Consider the following 22,605-nt stretch of genomic DNA (forward strand, 5'->3'; position numbering starts at 1 on the left):
CTGAGTAAGTCTAAACCACGCTCAAGTCTTTACTCTAATTGGCCAGCAGAGAGGTGGGAAACTCTCTCTGTCAGAGTATTTGAGCATGAACCCAGAACAATGGATTAGTTCTCTGAAGTGCCCTGCGAGGTATTTCAAAGAGCCCGTATATACGAAACATCATATTTACCATTGAAGGTTTTTGCATTAATTAAAATAACTAGTATATCTTAGAAGTCGTGTTGACCTCTTTTGTTCCTAATGCCAGATTTGAATTGACGCAACTTTGACAGTTTCTTATGGACAAAGAGAGACTGCAATCCATCCTATGGTTAGCCACTTCCACCAATGGTTAATATTAGCATTTTCTAACAAAAAAACTATGTAATTCAATGTCCCCAGTTAGCATACTCTAAATTTCATGGCCAAATAATCTCAAAGTAACTTCAAACCAAGTCCTCCAGTTTTGAGTGTGTATTCAACTTTAAAAGAATCCTGAATAAACTTGACCTGTGATTTTTAAAACATGTTTATTCTGCTCTGGTCATGGGCCTAAACCATGTGAAAATATGTAGATTTGCATGAATTTAGCTTTAAAATAGATTGTTTGGGGGGACCCCCAGACCCCCGGCTAAGGGTGGAGCCATTGACAATAGGAAGTCACACTCCAAGCTACTGTATCTTCAAAAGTTGGCATCCCTGAACTAATAAATTAGCAAATTCGGATTGTAAATAGAATATTAGTAGGTGGGTGTTCAAAACATACGGTTTCGTATATTAAAACAAACGCGTCCGCTAAGTGTTCATTCGCAGCAGGGTTTTGCGCGAAAGGAAAAGGGAACGCTCATTTGTGGACGGGGATAGGAGTCGTCTTTCTCCGCCATTTTGTGACAACAAGAAGCGGAAAACATAGCTAGCAAAGAACTGGCCACAGGTAACTATCTAGATGAACATTTGGGGGTCAAACATAATTTAAGCCGATGCACATTTACATTGATTTGAGGTCATAATTAAAAGTAGGCAACACTTCCTTGTAGACTAAATTCAAAAGTGGCTCATATCGTGACGCTAGTCAATGCGAGGTGTTAATTATTTTTTTGACATGCTCGCTATTCCGTTAACGTTAGCTAGCTAGCTAACAGTTGTCTGGTCACATTGAATATGTATCCTGCTAACCTATACTTTAAAATGACAGCTACATTATTGAACCGAACGTCTTGCTTTTGATGCTTCCACATTATTAATTTATACTTATTTCACTTCCCTTTCAGAGCTCAGAATGACGAATGAGGAACCCCTTCCAAAGAAGGTGTGAGAGAGCCTCTATTAGGAAACCAAATGTCCCTGTATTGATAATGTTATGCAGCTAAAGACTACTTGCTGACTCTTGTATTCCCATCTTCCTCATTCAGGTTCGCCTCAGTGAATCTGACATGAAGACCCTGACCCGAGAGGAACTGTGTGTGAGGTAAATGGATAACACTACAGTAGATGGAGGATGGGATGATTCTGTTTGGATGTGATGACAAGTATGTTCAATGTGTTCATCATGTGCATGTTTATTATTTGTCCTTTAGGTGGAAACAACATGAAACCTATGTCCAGGTCCTGGAAGCGAAATATGCTGATCTGAATTGTAAGTGCTCCACAAAATGTAGGCCTACTCCAACATTTCATCAAGTCATCATTCAATACCAAACTTTGGGGGGTATAAATACCCACACTCAACACTATTTAAGTTTTATGTTTGTTATGGTGTTGATGACTTTGCTCCTTTTCAGTTGACACATGATGAGGTTAACTGTGTTGTTTCTGTCCACTCACTGTCTCAGCGAACAATGTGACAGGGCTGAAGGAGTCTGAGGAGAAGCTGAAGCCGCAGCAGCAGGAGGCGTCACGCAGGGGGAACATCCTGGTCATGCGGCTCGCCACCAAGGAGCAGGAAATGCAAGAGTGTACAGTACGTATCCCACTGCAATGCGTCCTGCTGTTTTCCTAAATGAGGAGACTGTGGGATATGTAGGCTCAGGCTGAATCCCAAATCCTTCCCCTTGGCCCTCCATTTACACGTTCACGCGTGCCTCCACCATACAGTGCATTCGGAAAGTATTCAGATCCCTTGACTTTTCCCACATTTCGTTACATTACAGCCTTATTCAAAAATGGATTAAATAAAATAAAATCGTCATCAATATACACCATAATGACAAAGTGAAAACAGGTTTTTAGAAATGTTTGCAAATGTATTTACAAATAGAAGACAGATACCTTATTTACATAAGTATTCAGACCCTTTGTTATGAGACTTGAAATTGAGCTCAGGTGCATCCTGTTTCCATTGATCATCCTTGAGATGTTTCTACAACTTGATTGGAGTCCACCTGTGGTAAATTCAATTGATTGGACATGATTTGGAAAGGCACACACCTGTCTATATACAGTGAGGGGGAAAAAGTATTTGATCCCCTGCTGATTTTGTACGTTTGCCCACTGACAAAGAAATGATCAGTCTATAATTTTAATGGTAGGTTTATTTGAACAGTGAGAGACAGAATAACAACAACAAAATTCAGAAAAACACATGTCAAAAATGTTATAAATTGATTTGCATTTTAATGAGGGAAATAAGTATTTGACCCCTCTGCAAAACATGACTTAGTACTTGGTGGCAAAATCCTTGTTGGCAATCACAGAGGTCAGGTGTTTCTTGTAGTTGGCCACCAGGTTTGCACACATCTCAGGATGGATTTTGTCCCACTCCTCTTTGCAGATCTTCTCCAAGTCATTAAGGTTTTGAGGCTGACGTTTGGCAACTCGAACCTTCATCTCCCTCCACAGGACCTTAATGTCCTTCTTCTTGAGCCACTCCTTTGTTGCCTTGGCCGTGTGTTTTGGGTCATTGTCATGCTGGAATACCCATCCACGACCCATTTTCAATTTCCTGGCTGAGGGAAGGAGGTTCTCACCCAAGATTTGACGGTACATGGCCCGTCCACTTCAGACGGGCATTTATATGTGCCTTCTTGAGCAGGGGGACCTTGCGGGCGCTGCAGGATTTCAGACCTTCACGGCGTAGTGTGTTACCAATTGTTTTATTGGTGACTATGGTCCCAGCTGCCTTGAGATCATTGACAAAATCCTCCCGTGTAGTTCTGGGCTGATTCCTCACCGTTCTCATGATCATTGCAACTCCACGAGGTGAGATCTTGCATGGAGCCCCAGGCTGAGGGAGATTGACAGTTATTTTGTGTTTCTTCCATTTGCGAATAATCGCACCAACTGTTGTCACCTTCTCACCAAGCTGCTTGGCGATGGCCTTGTAGCCCATTCCAGCCTTGTGTAGGTCTACAGTCTTGTCCCTTACATTTACATTTTCATCATTTAGCAGACGCTCTTATCCAGAGCGACTTACAAATTGGTGCATTCACCTTATGATAGCCAGTGGGACAACCACTTTACAATATATCAAATTATTATTATTTATTTATTTTATGTATTTTTTTTTGGGGGGGGGGGGGGGGTAGAAGGATTACTTTTATCCTATCCCAGGTATTCCTTAAAGAGGTGGGGTTTCAAGTGTCTCCGGAAGGTGGTGAGTGACTCCGCTGTCTTGGCGTCGTGAGGGAGCTTGTTCCACCATTGGGGTGCCGGAGCAGCGAACAGTTTTGACTGGGCTGAGCGGGAACTGTGCTTCCGCAGAGGTAGGGGGGCCAGGAGGCCAGAGGTGGATGAACGCAATGCCCTCGTTTGGGTGTAGGGACTGATCAGAGCCTGAAGGTAAGGAGGTGCCGTTCCCCTCACAGCTCCGTAGGCAAGCACCATGGTCTTGTAGCAGATGCGGGCTTCAACTGGAAGCCAGTGGAGTGTGCGGAGGAGCGGGGTGACGTGAGAGAACTTGGGAAGGTTGAACACCAGACGGGCTGCAGCGTTCTGGATGAGTTGTAGGGGTTTAATGGCACAGGCAGGGAGCCCAGCCAACAGCGAGTTGCAGTAATCCAGACGAGAGATGACAAGTGCCTGGATTAGGACCTGTGCTGCTTCCTGTGGAAGGTAGGGTCGTACTCTGCGAATGTTGTAGAGCATGAACCTACAGGATTGGGTCACCGCTTTGATGTTAGCGGAGAATGACTGGGTGTTGTCCAGGGTCAGGCCAAGGTTCTTTGCACTCTGGGAGGAGGACACAACGGAGTTGTCAACCGTGATGGCGAGATCATGGAGCGGGCAGTCCTTCCCCGGGAGGAAGAGCAGCTCCGTCTTGCCAAGGTTCAGCTTGAGGTGGTGATCCGTCATCCACACTGATATGTCTGCAAGACATGCAGAGATGCGATTCGACACCTGGTTATCAGAAGGGGGAAAGGAGAAGATTAATTGTGTGTCGTCTGCGTAGCAATGATAGGAGAGACCATGTGAGGATATGACAGAGCCAAGTGACTTGGTGTATAGAGAGAATAGGAAAGGGCTTAGAACTGAGCCTTGGGGGACACCAGTGGTGAGAGCACGTGGTGCGGAGACAGATTCTCGCCACGCCACCTGGTAGGAGCGACCTGTGAGGTAGGACGCAATCCAAGAGTGAGCCGCGCCGGAGATGCCCAACTCGGAGAGGGTGGAGAGGAGGATCTGATGGTTCACATATCAAAGGCAGCAGATAGGTCTAGAAGGATGAGAGCAAAGGAGAGAGAGTTAGCTTTAGCAGTGCGGAGAGCCCCCATGACACAGAGAAGAGCAGTCTCAGTTGAATGACCAGTCTTGAAACCTGACTGGTTTGGATCAAGAAGGTCATTCTGAGAGAGATAACAAGAGAGTTGGCTAAAGACGGCACGCTCAAGAGTTTTGGAGAGAAAAAATAGAAAGGATACTGGTCTGTAGTTGTTGACATCGGAGGGATCGAGTGTAGGTTTTTTGAGAAGGGGTGCAACTCTCGCTCTCTTGAAGATGGAAGGGACATAGCCAGTGGTCAAGGATGAGTTGATGAGCGAGGTGAGGTAAGGGAGAAGGTCTTCGGAAATGGTCTGGAGAAGAGAGGAGGGGGTAGGGTCAAGCGGGCAGGTTGTTGGGCGGCCGGCCGTCACAAGTCGCAAGATTTCATCTGGAGAGAGAGGGGAGAAAGAAGTCAAAGCATAGGGTAGGGCAGTGTGAGCAGGACCAGCGGTGTCATTTGACTTAATAAATGAGGATCGGATGTCGTCAACCTTCTTTTCAAAATGGTTGACGAAGTCATCCACAGAGAGGGAGGAGGATTAAGCAGGGAGGAGAAGGTGGCAAAGAGCTTCCTAGGGTTAGAGGCAGAGGCTTGAAATTTAGAGTGGTAGAAAGTGGCTTTAGCAGCAGAAACAGAGGAAGAAAATGTAGAGAGGAGGGAGTGAAAAGATGACAGGTCGGCAGGGAGTCTAGTTTTCCTCCATTTCCGCTTGGCTGCCCGGAGCCCTGTTCTGTGAGCTCGCAATGAGTCGTCAAGCCACGGAGCAGGAGTGGAGGACCGAGCCGGCCGGGAGGATAGGGGACATTGAGAGTCAAAAGATGCAGAAAGGGAGGAGAGGAGGGTTGAGGAGGCAGAATCAGGAGATTGGAGGGAGAAGGCTTGAGCAGAGGGAAGAGATGATAGGATGGAAGAGGAGAGAGTAGCGGGACAGAGAGAGCGGAGGTCGCAACGGCGCATTACCATCTGAGTAGGGGCAGAGTGAGTAGTGTTGGAGGAGAGCGAGAGAGAAAAGGATACAAAGTAGTGGTCGGAGACTTGGAGGGGAGTTGCAGTGAGATTAGTAGAAGAACAGCATCTAGTAAAGATGAGGTCAAGCGTATTGCCTGCCTTGTGAGTAGGGGGAGACGGTGAGAGGGTGAGGTCAAAAGAAGAGAGGAGTGGAAAGAAGGAGGCAAAGAGAAATGAGTCAAAGGTAGACGTAGGGAGGTTAAAGTCACCCAGAACTGTGAGGGGTGAGCCATCTTCAGGAAAGGAACTTACCAAGCTGGTTGGCGATGGTCTTGTAGCCCATTCCAGCCTTGTGTAGGTCTACAATCTTGTCCCTGACATCCTTGGAGAGCTCTTTGGACTTGGCCATGGTGGAGAGTTTGGAATCTGATTGATTGATTGCTTCTGTGGACAGGTGTCTTTTATACAGGTAACAAGCTGAGATTAGGAGCACTCCCTTTAAGAGTGTGCTCCTAATCTCAGCTCGTTACCTGTATAAAAGACACCTGGGAGCCAGAAATCTTTCTGATTGAGAGGGGGTCAAATACTTATTTCCCTCATTAAAATGCAAATCAATTTATAACATTTTTGACATGTGTTTTTCTGAATTTTGTTGTTGTTATTCTGTCTCTCACTGTTCAAATAAACCTACCATTAAAATTATAGACTGATCATTTCTTTGTCAGTGGGCAAACGTACAAAATCAGCAGGGGATCAAATACTTTTTTCCCTCACTGTAAGGTCCCACAGTTGACAGTGCATGTCAGAGCAAAAACCAAGCCATGAGGTCAAAGGAATTGTCCGTAGCGCTCCAAGACAGGATTGTGTCGAGGCACAGGTCTGGGGAAGGGTACCACAACATTTCTGCAGCATTGAAGGTCCCCAAGAACACAGTGGCCTCCATCATTTTGAAATGTAAGAAGTTTGGAACCACCAAGATTCTTCCTAGAGCTGGCCGCCCGGCCAAACTGAGCAATCAGGGGAGAAGGGTAGGGAGGTGATCAAGAACCTGATGGTCACTCTGACAGAGCTCCAGAGTTCCTCTGTGGGGATGGGAGAACCTTCCAGAAGGACAACCATCTCAGCACAAATCAGGCCTTTATGTTAGTGGCCAGACGGAAGCCACTCCTCAGTAAAAGGCACATGACAGCCTGCTTAGAGTGCCAAAAGGCACCTAAAGGACTGTCAGACCATGAGAAACAAGATTCTCTGGACTGATGAAACCAAAATGTAACTCTTTGGCCTGAATGCCAAGTGTCACGTCTGGAGGAAACCTGGCACCATCCCTACAGTGAGGCATGGTGGTGGAAGCATTATGCTGTGGGGATGTTTTTCAGAGGCAGGGACTGGGAGACTAGTCAGGATCGAGGGAAAGATGAACGCAGCAAAGTACAGAAAGACCCTTGATGAAAACCTGCTCCAGGGCGCTCAGGACCTCAGACTGGGGGCGAAGGTTCACCTTCCAACAGGATAACGACCCTAAGCACACAGCCAAGACAACGCAGGAGTGGCTTCGGAACAAGTCTCTGAATGTCCTTGAGTGGCCCAGCCAGAGCCCGGACTTGAACCCAATCGAACATCTCTGGAGAGACCTGAGAATAGCTGTGCAGCAACGCTCCCCATCCAACCTGACAGAGCTTGAGAGGAACTGCAGAGAAGAATGGGAGAAACTCCCCAAATACAGGTGTGCCAAGCTTGTAGCGTCATACCCAAGAAGACTCGAGGCTGTAATCGCTGCCAAAGGTGCTTCAACATAGTACTGAGTAAAGGGTCTGAATACTTATGTAAATGTAATATTTCAGTTACATTTTTTATCAATTTGCAAACATTTGTAACCTGTTGTTGCTTTTTCATTATGGGTTATTGTGTGTAGGTTGATGAGGGGGGGAAACAATTTAATCCATTTTAGAATATGGCTGTAACGTAACAAAATGTGGAAAAAGTCAAGGGGTCTGAATACTTTCCGCATGCACTGTATGCACAAATGTCCCAAAGCTGAAGGAGTAAAAAATATCAAGGGTGTAGGGGCTAATTTTATTTCTATCTTATCTATCTAATCTTTGATAGCCACTTGGAGTGAGCCAGCTATGCTGCCGGCTTCACAACAAAGTGGTATCCCAACATGCTTCACTAAATGTTTGGAGTTTGCGCAATATCATACAGAAGAATGGAGAGGCGTAACTAATTATGACATGTGCATTTGTTTGTATCTGATTTTGAGGCGTGAAACCAGGTTTATTTGATCCCCTCACCTCTCTGGAACAGAGTTGAGCGGTCAGAAAACCCGCCCATCGTCCTTTCCAACCTCGCCGCTAAAAACCGCTCCTCGCTCACAGGAAGAAAAAAAACTACCGCTCCAAATTCGCTCCATTCATTAAAATCACCATTTAACCAACACCCATCTATTTTTGTGATTACCTGGACCAACCATTTGGTTTTGAAAGATTGAAACCAAACCATATGATTTGAATGTAAAGTATTTTCATAAACAACATGAAAAGGTGACTGTAAGAAACGCTCATCATTTCAAATAGGCTACATGTCATATTAAACAGCATATAAACACTAAATAGGTCAGGAGCAAAGGAACTAAAATTAATTATTTAGGCTATATTATTAGCCTGTTATTTCAAGGCTATAGCCTACAAAGAAGAGCAAGCCAGCAGCGGAGTACCTTCTCCACGCTTGCAGAGCCACTGGAGATGCCAAACACCCTTCGGGCTGCTCTTGCCAGGCTGGGCAGGGATGCAGATGTTGTTGTTGTTATTATTATTATTATTTGTATATATGTAGGCCTACAGGTTTTTAGCCAAAATAACCCCATCAAAACGGAAAGCTCCTTGAAAGAGGTCATATGTCAGGCCTGTTGGGCAAAAATCAATGATAGCCTATTGTAGAACAAAAATGAATAGAACAAAAATGAACTAAACTTTAAAGATCTGATTTTTTTGCTACAATGACACACTTAGCTAGCTATCCACCTTGTTCCTTTCTGTTAGTATGTGCACGTAGTACACATCATGCTTTTGGGATATGTGTCTTTTCAGATTCCACAATGATTCTTTAGTTGTGAACACTACATTGCCACACTCCGTCTCTTGGTCCTCATCTTTGTAAGTCACCTTAATTTTGCACCGCTGTGTTTTATTAGTTTCTTTATTGAAAATATTTAGCTAACTCCATGACAGTAGCTAAAGCAAGGGGCTATAGCAGCACACAAGTGGCATACAAATGCATGCTGGGATGGGCATGCCTTGCGCTTGTAATAATAATAATAATAATAATAATAATATGCCATTTAGCAGACGCTTTTATCCAAAGCGACTTACAGTCATGCGTGCATACATTTTTGTGTATGGGTGGTCCCGGGGATCGAACCCACTACCTTGGCGTTACAAGCGCCGTGCTCTACCAGCTGAGCTACAGAGGACCTTGTGAAGTGAGCGACATTGGCGCAGGTGAGAAGGCCTTTGGAAAACTCACTTCTCGCTCCAGTGAAATTGGGCACGCTCCGCTCCACTCCACTCACATACTCTGCTCTGGAAGTCACACTGAGTTTCGTCCCTGTGACAAAAGGAGGGCCCTCCGAGCAAGTGTTTTGGGGCGAAGGGCTGGTTTTGGATTCTGCTAGTTTTAGCTTTAAGGAGGGACTACTGACATCTTACTATAAAAGTTGTTTTCAATGGCAAATCTAACCATTATGTTGATTTGGTGGTCTTCAATGATAATCACTCTGTTGCAGGGCATTACAGTTCTGGCAGGAAAATAGAAACGCCTTTATTTTTGTAATAAGATGTTAGTTGCACAACAGACCTCAACCTTCTGGATACAAGTGTGGATCTTGACCCTAGTCAAGCTAAATCCAAGCTGTGCAGGGAAAGGAGGGTATAGTATATGGACAATGTGATTCCTTACTTGGCAGAGCTCTCACTCTGACTGACAGCACAGTGGCTCACCCAACAGCTTTACAGCAGCAAATGCCATCCCTTTTGTCGATCAAATGAGGTCAATCAAACTGACTCGGACCGTTGGGTGCATAAAATGCTAAGCTGAGATCAAAACACATTTTATTGGTCACAGACACATATTTAGAAGATGTTAGTGCAGGTGTAGCGAAATGCTTGTGTTCCTAGCTCCAACAGTGCAGTAGTGTCTAACAATTCACAACAATATACACAAATCTAAGAGTTATGGTGCACAAGACAAGTCCAATAATCAACCCAAAGCTGTCTTTTACACTGTAGTCTAACAAGGTGACTTGAAGTCAAGCACTTTTCAATAATGATTTACAAAGGTATATGAATATTGTGTAAGCATGATGTTATTGTGTTCAGCTACAGTAATGGCCACTGTGATTTCATAGTTCTGTTAGTAGCCACATCCATTGCCTCTTATGCAGGGGTGAAAGTAAGGCGGTCCGGTACGGCGTCCCGGCAAAATAAATAGTGAGGGTACGCCGTACCAGTAAAACGTGAGCTTATCACAATTAATACAACATGCCCCAAAAACTATAGGCTATTACACCATTATTTAACATTACTGCATGTCAGCCGCATGAAAAATTAGCGAATTGACTGGAAACTGGGTGGTATACGCTCTAAATTGTGTTGTGGTTTGAGGAGAACGCTCACATTTTGCCAAGGCGGAGATGAGTGGCCGAGATGCTTGCGGGCTGATGAGTAGCCGAGACCGAGGCATGCGGACAACAGTGGATGCATCAATTCAGGCTACAAGTGTAGGCCTAATGACAATTGCAGAATGTCATTACAATACATGTAGGTGTTTTATAACTGATGTCTTTTTCCAGTCATCAAATTGCGGGTGCACTGTTGTGGTTTGGATGCTGAAATCATTTTGTGAGTGAAGGAATGTGCGCCGGTAACCTACAGGAGCGCCTTTGTTAAGTAATTGTTTGACAATCCAATGAAAACATCATGACTGGTTGTGTTTCTGCCACATTAAAGGGCATAGGCTCCCGAGTGGCGCAGCGGTCTAAGGCACTGCATCTCAGTGCTTGAGGCGTCACTACAGACCCCCTGGTTCGATTCCAGGCTGTATCACAACCGGCCGTGATTGGGAGTCCCATAGGGCGGCGCACAATTGGCCCAGCGTCGTTCGGGTTTGGCCGGTGTAGGCCGTCATTTGTAAATAAGAATTTGTTCTTAACTGACTTGCCTAGTTAAATAAAGGTTAAATAAATAAAAATAGGCAGTGTGTCTATAAGGCTAAGGAAGCTAAGCTTTCCCTAAAATAAGTTGAATTAAATTGCCAAAATTATATATCCTAAAAGCGTACTCCTGTCTATGCAGAAATAAATACAATAATTCAAAATAGGCTACTACACCAGAAAGCATGATTTGGCCACAGAGGATCATTAGCTACTTAAAACAAGCTTCCTCTTTTTTTTTTTATTGCATAGCCTACAGTCGGAAGGGCCCGCAATTTGGGCAGCGTGTGCTGCAAATACCAAATAGATGATTGTCGAGTGAAAAGCAGAGAGACCCAGCCAGGCATATTGCAATATTTAAAAATACAGTCGCAGAAAAACTGTTTGGAAAGCAAATGGCTATTGCTGTAAAGAGATGACAATGAAAAGACTCCAATCTGTCTTTTAGTTAATGCTTAACCTTTTTTATGGCAAAATATAAATGGAGGTGGGCTATTGTGTTCTCACCATCCTGGCTGCTCTTCAGCAATAGCCTATCTTATTTGCACCAGCGGAGAACATTGGCCATATCCCCGGTGAGTGTGCATATTCACTGTCTTTTTCATTGGGTCAGTGCCACTTTTGTTTGTTTTTGGACAATAATTTCCTCCTCCAGGTTAGATGGACGTCATATTGTATTTGTGTCACCCCTTTTCGTCGGCCGATTATATGGCAGCCGATTATATGGCTCAGACATCATTTTTATTTATCTGTTTTTCAGTGTCAGCATAGTAGGCTACCCTGTAATTTTTGTAGTATTAAAAAAATAATAAGGCATGCGTTCACTTGGGTGTCCCATACCAGTAAGAAATTACTTTCACCCCTGCTCTTATGTAAATTGTCAATGTAGTTTTATTGGGAACTTGTACAAACCTAAGGAGGGATTTTCTAAATGGAGTTTATGTGCTTGTGCCTTTTTGACACTTGTCTTTTTTTCAACCTGCAGACCCAGATCCAGTACCTCAAGCAAGTCCAGCAGCCCAGTGCAGCCCAACTGCGGTCGTCCATGGTAGACCCGGCCATAAACTTATTTTTCCTCAAAATGAAGGGCGAACTGGAACAGACTAAAGATAAACTGGAGCAGGCCCAAAATGAACTGAGTGCCTGGAAATTTACACCAGATAGGTAAAGACGATCAAAATAACTCCCCCCAAAAAAGCCAAGACCTCCTCACACCCCCCACCCCACTGCAGCCATGCAGGAATCATGGTGGGGGGGGGGCAAGGCTGAGAAATGCTGTACTCACCACAAGACTCAGACTTTACCAAAAACTCAAACCCAAATACAAAAAAACAAACTGCCATCCATGTTTTGTGTACTCTTGTACTGACCCCCAGCTACATATCACATAATCTAAACTGAATGAAAAAGACAGTATGGTCAGGTGACACTTGTTTCAGCTCTCTCTCCCCCCCTCACCGTCCAGGGGCCCTGAAGGAGTCGGAACAGTTCCTGAAGAGGTGGTCACGTCCGACATGGATATGCCCTGCCCCCCCCCTCTCAGCCGAAGCCAGACAGTTGCCTTATTAAATGGGGGGTTATGGTGGAGAATGAGGCAGTCTTGGGCAAGCTGCCGGAGCAGGGAGAGCACCCCTAGCCTAAATCACCAATTGAACATTTTAAAGACACTGCCCCCGCTAGGTAAAGACATTTTACAGTGGAAAACACCCCACTCTTACCCGCTAGTGCTCCTGAGACTCTAAGACTCTTGGACAGATTCTAGAATGCAATGAAAATACTGTGGGGGAAGTTCTAGGATAAGCTGTAAGACCCTCAGTCCAGAAGTGACTATGGTTGAGGCATGGGCAAGCGAGGGTCCGATCGCCTGTGTCTGAGCATGGGCCCGCAAACTGGTAGAGTGTATTTACATGTTTTATTTTGTGAGTTTCATTTGCTGCGGTTTCATTTACTTTCCTCTTTTGGTTCTCTGATATGCTCTTGCGCTTGCTGCAGTGTGTCAACAGAGATATTTGCTCTGTTAGATTTGGTGCCCTTGAAAAAAGAACAACCGGTATGCTACATTATTTTGATGCTCGATGATTCCAAATTGTTATTTCTAGAACATACACACTGCAGTTGGTTCTTGAGTGTTATTTTCTCATAATGATTACAAATTTGTGAAACAAGTAGTGTTACAACTTCATGAGAATGTATTTATTCAGTGCAATATATTGTTATTTGTGTAATTTGTTGTTCACCTCACTCCCCCCCCCCCCCCCCCCCTAGCCAATTACCTTTGAACTTTTATTTTTTATGTGGGGGGGGGTCAATTCCAGTTAACATTCTAGAGATGATATGAATTGGACAATTTTTTAGTCATAGTAATCTGTGGGCAATCTGAAATTAATTGATTGATTTTCAATTTCAAACAACAGCACAACTAGGTAAACAGCCTAAATCCAGCCTTGGATATCTGGTCATCAACATAGGCTAGTTACAACACTCGTACAGTAAGAATTACAAGAACTCCCAAAGAAAAGAAAACTGCACATGAGTAATAAGCTTTTGTCCTCAGTTTTCTTTGCAATGTCGAATGATGTGATTTGAATTATTGGTCTTGTAATGTATAATACCTTGCCTTGTATTGGGTAGAGTTCAAAAGTAAAGATTGAGATTGGGTGGGAACAGCCGGTAAAATTACAAGGTTCTGAGGTGTGGTCTGCTAAAGCAATGATGAGGTATGATTCAGTGGGAGTAACATATTACATTTGCTTATGGCAAGCAAAAAGAGTTGATAGCCCTTCAACTTTTCAGGTAGCAACCAAAGTAACAAGATTGTGTGTTTTTATAATCCTTTAGACTTCAAATCCTTCAGTTTCTCCTAAAGGCTCGCACCGAATGTGGATCTAGCATTCGTCTGTCGATCGTTCAGCGCGCTGTGTTTTAGGGACCGTCCACTGTAGACGTCTGACTGCCCAACATTTGTCACCTGATTCTACATGTAAAATCGGTGCGCACTCTGTTCGCAAATTGCGTTCAGAGGTGCTAAGTATTCTCAGCCAGCAAACGGCTATTGGTGTGTCTGAGCCCTGAGTACTATAGAGAAATAAAATGTTTTGTCATGGTTACTACATTAATACCTCTGGTGACCTTTACCAAAGTGCTGACTGAGTAACTCACTGGTCTGTTGTGACAGACTCTGATTTTTGTTGGTGTGGTTTGCTGTTGAAAGTACAATTGGGCGTGTAGAAACCTAAAGTATGGTTGCTGAAATTGGGTACTTTAACTTGGTCGGTCGTCATCCTGCTGAGCAGGGTAGGCCTGCTTCTAGTAGTAGAATGTGCATAGGGGTACTCAAGAGGTAAAGGTACTGTATGCTACTTCATAAGAATGTTGCTGTTTTGTCATCTATGGGGACTTTGCTGGTATCCTTGGCCGATCCCAAACTGTCTCCGGTATTTGTATCTACAACTGTACTCCTTTTGGAAATGGAAACTTGCTGTATGGATGGACCAGATTCATAGTGTTAGTGGATGGGACGGTGGTATTCCAGGTCCTCTTTTTTGCAGTCGTGCAGGTGCACATCTCAGATCTCAATGTGGTTCCTGCAATGCTAAGCAACTCTCCAAGCAATGCGTGGTAATCTGATAATCTGCAGCGCGACTGCAAAAATGACAACCTGGAACACCACCACAGTGACCACCTGGTTGGATCACTGGACTGATTGATTGGGCTGTCCCTGTCTTTGCCTGTGAGTGGTGTTTGGCTGTGCCCTGGTTCATTTTGTGATGTGAGGTCTGTTTACCTTGCAGCCAGACGGGGAAGAAGCTCATGGCCAAGTGCCGGATGCTGATCCAGGAGAACCAGGAGCTGGGGAGGCAGCTGTCCCAAGGCCGTATCGCCCAGCTGGAGGCAGAGCTGGCCCTGCAGAAGAAGTACAGTGAGGAGCTGAAGAGCAGCCAGGATGGTGAGAACACAATAGCCCACCTCCATCTACTTCGTCAAATAGCATCTGCATTTATATTTTGCCATAAAAAAGGTTAAGCATGAAATGTTACATTTCAGCACAGTGAAGACCCATGTTTGCTTTGTAGCTCCCCTGGTTATTAAACTGTGCAACAGTAAAGTGTGGTCTGTAACCTCTGCATTGGAGGAGCTATATTCTCCTCCACATGTATTCAGCAGACCAGTACATTCAGATGCAGGAACTTTGTGACAGCGTTTCTTAGACATGTTTCTAATATTCAATTAAACCAAATGTATTTTCCTCCCGGCTAATTTTTTTTGTTGCCGTTTGCCTATATTTAACTTGGGATTTTTGTCTTGATCCTGACTGTGTTCCATCTCCCTGTATTCTGACCAGTGGCTTTGTCTGTCTGTTTCCGTCCCTCTCAGAGTTGAACGATTTCATCATCCAGCTGGATGAGGAGGTGGAGGGCATGCAGAGCACCATCCTGGTCCTCCAGCAGCAGCTCAGGGAGACCCGTCTGCAGCTCTCCCAGAACCCAGCTCAGGCTGCCTCTTTTGGGGCAGGGCCCAGCAGGACTTCACCCTCCAGCGGCTCTGCCGAGCCCCCCAGCCAGGCCGAGCAGACCTTCACCCCCTCCTCCGCCCAGCCAGGGAAAGACTGCGAGAGGGTCTCCAACGGACCTAGCAACGGTAGCTCGTCCTCCCAGAGAGGCGCAGCGGCCACCCCCAGCCTGTACCGTGAGGTCAGCAGCACAGAGGAAGACTTTCCTCCGTCTCCCATGGTCTCCAGCCCCGGCGAGGGCGAGACTAAACTCTCCAACCACTCAGAAGCGGCGGGGGGCCAGACTAGTGACTGTGCAGTGGGTTTTGGGAGCCAGCTGAGCGCAGGGTACGAGAGCGTGGACTCCCCAACTGGCAGTGAGACGTCCCTGACGCAGCACTCGAATGACACAGACTCCAACACCGACCCCCATGAGGAAAAGGCAGTCCCGGTCGTCAAGGGCAACAGGACTGCAGGGTTGCGGCATGCTCAGAATGGCCTGGACTCGAACGGGGGCGCAGTTTTGTAATGTACTTTATAATAACACGTATGTCTTTATCTTTTTATACGAAAACCAAACAAAAACAATGAACACATAGTCGGTAACAGTACTGCTGTCCAGCATTAGTTTTTCTCTCCTCTTTCCTTTGCCTATCGTGATACCTCTGCCAAAACTTAAAGAAAATAATTGCGTTGCTAAACCGGGACATTACGTGTAATGTATATAGATTTGAATTGAGTTTTTTGTATGATTCAAGCTAGATATTTGTAAGTCGCTCTGGATAAGAGCGTCTGCTAAATGATGTAAATGTAAATGAGAGATTATTTTTCTTCCATCACTTGTTTATTTGAACCCATAACATTCTTGTTTGAACTCTTGACAAACTCCAATCGTCACGCATCTGGTGGTGTATTCATGTTCAATAAAAGTCAATAAACCACAGTTCACTTTAGGAGCATTGCAGTGTTCAAGGATTTCGTCTTTTAGATGTTGGCCTGTGTTTTGTTTTTAAAAATTCAGTTTCTAAGTTTCCATCCTTGGCAAATAATAAGTTTCAGTTTGACTTGTGTAGTTTCTACGCGATGTACCTTGTTGAATTCATTATTCTGACTTCCATCCTTTTCATGTACTGACCAATATCAATAAAGACTTAAATATGACCATGATTGGATTTTTCTTGTCCTTCAACTGAGGGACTGTAAAGCCTTTCTCAATTGAATTGAAAGTGTACAAAACATTTAAGAACACCTTCTTAATATTGAGTTGCACCCCCCACTTTTGCCCTCATAACAGCCTCAATTTGTCTCGGCATGGACTCTACAAGGTGTCAAGCGTTCCACAGGGATGCTGGCCTATGTTGACTCCATTGCTTCCCACCGCTGTCAAGTCGGCTGGATGTCCTTTGGGTGGTGGACCATTCTTGATACACACGGAAAACGTATGTGTTCTTGACACAAACCGGTGCCCCTGGCACCTACTACATACCCTGTTCAAAGGCACTTAAACCTTTTGTGTTACCCATTCACCTTCTGAACTGCACACATACACAATCCAGGTCTTAATTGTCTCAAGGCTTAAAAATCCTCCTTTAACCGTCTCCTCCCCTTCATCTACACTGACTGAAGTGGATTTAACAAGTGATCAACAGGGGTGCAACTTTCGGGGGGGGGGGGATCATTGGAATGTGATACAAAACTAGGCTATACAAAACTAGGCAATGGTGTGCTTTAGGACCATGCGGACGCCTCCGAGCAGTTGGGTAGGCTGTTAAGTGTTTATCTGATTGGATCAAAAATAAAATAATAACCCCCCCCCCCCCCACTTCTAAAACCAAAGTTGCCCCCTGGACATAAATAAGGGGTCATGCTTTCACCTGGTCAGTTTGTCATGGAAAGATCAGGTGTTCAGTATGTTTTGTACACTGTGTATATTTCCTGTATTGTAGGGAAGCAGAGAAGCAACAGATAACTTCCTACAACTCTACACATTTTGTCATGGAGCAAAGAGAAACATTTGCAGTTTTATAGTTAATCTCATGCTATTCTAAACATTTTGCCATGCTGCTGGGAGAATTTAGATTTTTAAAGCTAATTTCCGGCTATTCTACACATTTTGCCATGAGGCTGAGAGAAAATGTTGCAGTTTTACAGCTAATTTCCTGTAATTTTACACATTTTTGCCATGGTTTATGAAGTGTTCATATGCTAGCTGGGGAAAGCTACCCGTGCCCCCTTCCGCCTTGTGTGGTACACCAGTATGGATTACAGACTGAGCTACAGACAGACATTGCTTCACAGCCTGTGTGGCTGCCAAGATCGTGTCCGAAGTCCTCCTAGCCATTAGGTAGTGCTTTCGTCAAATATCTGTCTCTGTTACTGCCAAGGCTATTCTTGCTCGTTGCCGAAGGAGGATCTCTTTTGTCATTCAAATTAATCAACATGCTTGAGACCATTTACAAATTCAGTGCTTGAGACAGCTAGCTAGCTAGCCGGCCACTACGACACTGACAACACCACGGAAGAGACAAGCGACCGAGCAGCCCACAGAGTGAAATCTGAAGGATTACCAGCTAGCTGTCAATATGAACACTGAGTCTGTTGTCATCGTTTCTGCTGCAAGGACCCCCATTGGTAAATAAGTCTATTGAATCTGTCTGATTCCACACTAAGGCAATCCTTTGCAACATAGGTGACTACCTGTATCAATAATAATTGCCTGTATGTATGTTTATTTGTTGCATTTCCTTATCACACGAGATTGGATTTGTAGCGATGCTGACGTTGCTTGAACGATCGTGCACATTTTTCCAGTCCTGGTTTTGAGTGTAGTGTATTGACAATGTTCTTTTTTTAACAACTTTTTTTAATGTAATTGAACCTATGAATTGAATAGACCATTACTGTCGTTCATTATCGCGAGCTACCTCCTGACCAGGATTTTCAATGGATTCTCTTATGCTGAACCTTGATTGGTTGCCTCACCCTCTGCCCAGATTCTCGAAACAGCGATTGGCTGTTGGTCATAGTACCATGGACCAGCAGCTACAGTATTCGCGATAGGCTGGAGATAAAACCATGAATGGGGTTGGGCGTGTTTTAGTTGGATGGTGTCTTTGCAACAACTGTTGCAACTTTGCAATCAATACGTTTGTTGATGATAACGTCTGTTATCTTGTTGTCTGATGTAATGCAATGGGAGAGTGCTGTCACACCATAGAATCAGTCATCATCATACCAATGGCCAAGTGCATTTCTCAAAACCCAGCTACCCCGTTATGAACCCATGATTTCATACAATCAATGCCCTGTTCTTTTTGTGGATACTGGATATAGTTCTCTCAACTGTATTATCTTGTTTCACAGGGTCTTTCAATGGTGCTCTGTCCACCGTGCCCCTCCAAGACCTGTGCTCTGTGGTGATCAAGGATGTCCTGAAGAGAGCCAACCTGAAGCCTGAGGAGGTGTCTGAGGTCATCATGGGGCATGTTCTGACAGCAGGTAAAGACCACCTGGAACGGAACCCTGTCCTTTTATCATAGCTACTTATTAGCGCTTACCTGCTACTTAGTTAATAGTCCCATGTGGTTCAGTTGGTAGAGCATGGGACTTGCAATGCCAGGGCAGTGGGTTCAATTTGCACGGGGACCAGTATTAAAAAGGAAAAACAATTATGCTCTCACTACTGTAAATCGCTCTGGATAAGAGCATCTCCTAAATGACAAAAATGTAAACAAATGTAATTAGTGTGAAAGGTCCGATTACGTAATATTCATAACAACAGTGCTGTGTCATGTGAACTAGTGCAGTGGTTCCCAACCTTTTTTGGTTACTGTACCACCAACTGAATATTGCACTGCCCGGAGTTCCCCTAAAGTACCCCCTCATATGCATCTTACCAGTAAGCCTATGGTCCCATGAGTCTTCTCAAGTACCCCCTGTGGATGGGCCGAGTACCCCCAGGGGTTCTAGTACCCCTGGTTGGGAACCACTGATCTAGTGTACTAGCCATTGTAAGCCTTCTCTCTTGCAATCATTCACTTCTCACGCTCCCTCTCATTTACTCTCCTCTCCTCTCCTCCCCAGGTCAAGGGCAGAACCCAGCCCGACAGGCCAGTGTTGCGGCAGGCATCCCCTACCCGGTGCCTGCCTGGAGCTGCCAGATGGTGTGCGGCTCTGGGCTGAAGGCTGTGTGTCTGGGCGTTCAATCCATCCAGACTGGAGAGTCAACCGTGGTGGTGGCTGGAGGCATGGAGAGCATGAGCCGGGTAAGATGGAGGGAGCAGGGATGGGGGGAGAAGGAGGGATATGAGAGATGGTGGAGAGGGAGGGGTTGTGTGAGAGAGAGAGAGAGAGAAAGATGGGGTGAAATCAATACCATTCTACCAAATTTCCCCATTAATCTGCAATTACTCTTTCCCCTTTGACCCCCAGGCTCCCCACACAGTGCAGATGCGGGCTGGAGTAAAGATGGGCGACGCCACCATGCAGGATTCTATCATCGCTGATGGACTGACTGATGCTTTCCACTGCTACCACATGGGCATCACAGGTCAGGGGACCAGATACAGAGTTATTGATATCAATGTGTAATGGGAATTTCCAGGTGAAACAAAAGGAGAGCAGTCCCTGTTAATATAAATCAAAAATCAATCCGGTTGCACCGAAGCAGAGAAAATGTCTAGCTGGCCTCTTGGAGACAGGCTCTTTTATATTCTAATCAGACAGTACCAAGTGTTCTCTAAACACCAGCCCGAGAGGCTTGTATGAAGTAAAAACAAAATGCATTGACGTTGTCAGCTGCTACAGAATCACAGTGTTTCACAGAATCAGTGTGTCCTCGGTCCTTGTACCTCCAGTCTGGCGTCAATCACTATCAACAGATATGAGTTTAATCCATAACATACAGCATCTGGTCTAGTGACCATCAACCCGTGTCACAAACAGAACACTGGAAATCAGGTGTATTGCAGAAAGGGAAATATGCTAAACATTGTGTTAATCACTCTTAACTGAATATGAACTTTATTCATCTTAAATATTCCCATTACACAATGCAACTAATATTTGTCAGTTCAATAAGGAGGAACATTGGGGTGTCTTAATCCAGTAGGCTAATGTTTTCTTCATTTTCTGGATGTAGCTGAGAACGTGGCTAAGCAGTGGGGTGTGAGTCGCGAGGCTCAGGACCAGTTTTCCGCCCAATCCCAGAACAGGACTGAGGCTGCCCAGAAAGCAGGACATTTTGATCAGGAGATTGTTCCGGTCATGGTGCCGTCCAGAAAAGGCAAGGAATCTGTTATGCTGGTGAATGAACCCCCTGAGACCTCAAGTGTGCTCAAATTACTTACTGCTGGGTGTGGACCCAATGTTTCTTATATGGCTAACCCACCATTCCTTAGAAATGAATTAGATGATCGACACCTATTATTTATCTGCTTTATTACATGATTATTACATGAGTGTAGATGTTTCATTAACTGTATTGTACATTCCTTTCTCCTCAGGCCCAGTGGAGGTGAAAACAGATGAGTTTCCTCGCCATGGCAGCAACATGGAAGCAATGACTAAACTCAGGCCCTGCTTCCTAAAGGATGGCAGCGGCACGGTCACCCCTGGCAACGCCTCAGGTACGCAGGGGGGCACTCATCCTTGACGCACAGTGATGATGTCACTGAGATCCCTCAACTCAATTATCCTTTGGAATCTTACCAGTTGACCACTCCAATGACATTATTCTTTCTGCTGTTTCTCCTGGTATAGTGATAGTGATCTAGAGTCTACATGGTCATGACCTTGAAATGTTTCAGGTGGGATATACAACAGGGTTGCATCTCGTCAAACTCATAATTTTTGTGTGTTATATTAATTGCCATGCATTCCCTCAGGTATAAATGATGGAGCCGCAGCAACCGTTCTCATGAGCCAATCAGAAGCTCAGAAGCGAGGCCTCAAGCCAATGGCCAGAATCACCTCCTGGGCTCAAGCCGGCCTCGACCCGGCAATTATGGGAACTGGGCCTATCCCAGCCATCAGGAAAGCTGTGAGAACCAATCAGAAACCAGTTAGCAAATGTTCAGATGTGTACAACTCTAGAATGACTGTAATGTATAATCCTGTTCATTTTAAAGGAAGAGTTTTCATTGATTCTTTACCAGGTTGCGAAGGCCAGTTGGCAGATGGATCAAGTGGACCTGTTTGAGATAAACGAAGCGTTCGCTGCCCAGTCTATCGCTGTAGTGAAAGAGCTTGGACTCAACCCAGATAAGGTAACTCTATTCTCCTTCATTTAATGAACCATTAATTCCACACTATTGCTTAGGGCAAACAGTTGTTACACCACATCTTTGCTCTCTCTCCCCTATGCAGGTGAACGTGAGTGGGGGTGCCATCTCCCTGGGACACCCCATAGGCATGTCTGGCTGTCGGGTTCTGGTCACCCTACTGCACGCGCTCCAGAGGACTGGGGGTCAGAGGGGTGTGGTTGCTCTCTGCATTGGGGGAGGGATGGGCATTGCCATGTGTGTAGAAAGGGTGTGACTGAATACAAATACTGATGCAGTCTCTAGATCACAACATCGGCAATGTGTTATTGGTCCTAAAGGGAACGTTTAGAATGCTTTATTACTCAACTTGTTTCAACGGAGTGGTGTGAATGGAGGTTATATTAGATTGATCATTCATTTCTCTACCAGTCACTACGCTGAAAAATGTGAATGCAATCTAGGTGAGGAAAGTGGCGAAGGTCTCCGTTCAATCGAGCTGTATTGTGCATCATCCAATATTGGTCCTTCGCTTTCCATAGCATATGTATTAAATTGATTGTATAAAGCTTTGAGGCGAAAGTCTTTCTGCCTGTGTGTAACTAGTCAATGGGCATCACATGCTAGTCTTTCATCAGCTAAACAATGGTTTACATACCTTGTGTGCCAAAGAAAGCCATTGAAGCCCACTGACTGGACTTGTTCACACCTGACCTAATAAGACTTTTAGAATAGAGAATTCAGCCTTCCAACATTCCTATTTGCCCTTTTCTTTCGCTCATGGAATGCTAGCCATGTACCTTACTGCTCTATGAACTGTAGGAGAACCTGTACTGAAGACTGCAGCCTTCCTTAAATATGCATAAGTGCCCTGAAGCCGAGTAAGCTTGCTGTACCTTAGTGTGTCCTGTAGATAGCCTGTTATAGGGATGAATGCCTTTGTCCACTCTTCAATTGTATGACTTATCAATACAGAATATAATGAACTGAACTCGTGCTTTTTCAAAATGTTGATGTATAATTT

At 44.8% G+C, this 22,605-nt stretch overlaps 3 protein-coding genes across 3 annotated transcripts; all 3 read left to right on the forward strand.

Moving 5' to 3' along the window:
* The first annotated feature begins 627 nt into the window (after positions 1 to 627).
* LOC311107058 (pre-mRNA-splicing regulator WTAP-like) lies at positions 628 to 13,939 on the forward strand. The gene is made up of 6 exons (XM_084149519.1): positions 628 to 913; positions 1,251 to 1,288; positions 1,392 to 1,447; positions 1,557 to 1,615; positions 1,812 to 1,939; positions 11,818 to 13,939. The coding sequence occupies exons 2-6, from the start codon at positions 1,259 to 1,261 to the stop codon at positions 11,998 to 12,000; spliced, it is 456 nt and encodes a 151-aa protein (XP_084005645.1). The 5' UTR covers positions 628 to 913; positions 1,251 to 1,258; the 3' UTR covers positions 12,001 to 13,939.
* Positions 12,449 to 16,483, forward strand: LOC311107056 (pre-mRNA-splicing regulator WTAP-like). Its single transcript, XM_084149517.1, has 3 exons — positions 12,449 to 12,512; positions 14,624 to 14,778; positions 15,207 to 16,483. Exons 2-3 carry the CDS (start codon positions 14,643 to 14,645, stop codon positions 15,848 to 15,850), a joined length of 780 nt encoding a protein of 259 aa, XP_084005643.1. The 5' UTR covers positions 12,449 to 12,512; positions 14,624 to 14,642; the 3' UTR covers positions 15,851 to 16,483.
* A 793-nt stretch (positions 16,484 to 17,276) lies between these two features.
* On the forward strand, positions 17,277 to 22,572 carry LOC311107115 (acetyl-CoA acetyltransferase, cytosolic-like). The gene is made up of 9 exons (XM_084149599.1): positions 17,277 to 17,952; positions 18,685 to 18,819; positions 19,405 to 19,586; positions 19,753 to 19,870; positions 20,462 to 20,605; positions 20,826 to 20,948; positions 21,207 to 21,361; positions 21,477 to 21,587; positions 21,688 to 22,572. Exons 1-9 carry the CDS (start codon positions 17,904 to 17,906, stop codon positions 21,856 to 21,858), a joined length of 1,188 nt encoding a protein of 395 aa, XP_084005725.1. The 5' UTR covers positions 17,277 to 17,903; the 3' UTR covers positions 21,859 to 22,572.
* Positions 22,573 to 22,605: the final 33 nt, after the last annotated feature.

This window comes from Coregonus lavaretus (assembly GCF_964263955.1).
Source record: "Coregonus lavaretus genome assembly, chromosome: 31".
Classification (NCBI taxonomy): Eukaryota; Metazoa; Chordata; class Actinopteri; order Salmoniformes; family Salmonidae; genus Coregonus; species Coregonus lavaretus.

What these genes read in the sequence shown, in the direction of transcription:
- LOC311107056 (XM_084149517.1), top strand. Translation starts at nt 14,643, where the DNA reads ATGGCCAAGTGCCGGATGCTGATCCAGGAGAACCAGGAGCTGGGGAGG. An exon ending in GCTGAAGAGCAGCCAGGATG is followed by an intron (nt 14,779 to 15,206) that starts GTGAGAACACAA and finishes CGTCCCTCTCAG; the next exon opens with AGTTGAACGATTTCATCATC.
- LOC311107115 (XM_084149599.1), top strand. Translation starts at nt 17,904, where the DNA reads ATGAACACTGAGTCTGTTGTCATCGTTTCTGCTGCAAGGACCCCCATT. An exon ending in TGCTGCAAGGACCCCCATTG is followed by an intron (nt 17,953 to 18,684) that starts GTAAATAAGTCT and finishes CTTGTTTCACAG; the next exon opens with GGTCTTTCAATGGTGCTCTG. An exon ending in TCCCAGCCATCAGGAAAGCT is followed by an intron (nt 21,362 to 21,476) that starts GTGAGAACCAAT and finishes ATTCTTTACCAG; the next exon opens with GTTGCGAAGGCCAGTTGGCA.
- LOC311107058 (XM_084149519.1), top strand. Translation starts at nt 1,259, where the DNA reads ATGACGAATGAGGAACCCCTTCCAAAGAAG. An exon ending in CGAGAGGAACTGTGTGTGAG is followed by an intron (nt 1,448 to 1,556) that starts GTAAATGGATAA and finishes TTTGTCCTTTAG; the next exon opens with GTGGAAACAACATGAAACCT. An exon ending in AGGAAATGCAAGAGTGTACA is followed by an intron (nt 1,940 to 11,817) that starts GTACGTATCCCA and finishes TTCAACCTGCAG; the next exon opens with ACCCAGATCCAGTACCTCAA.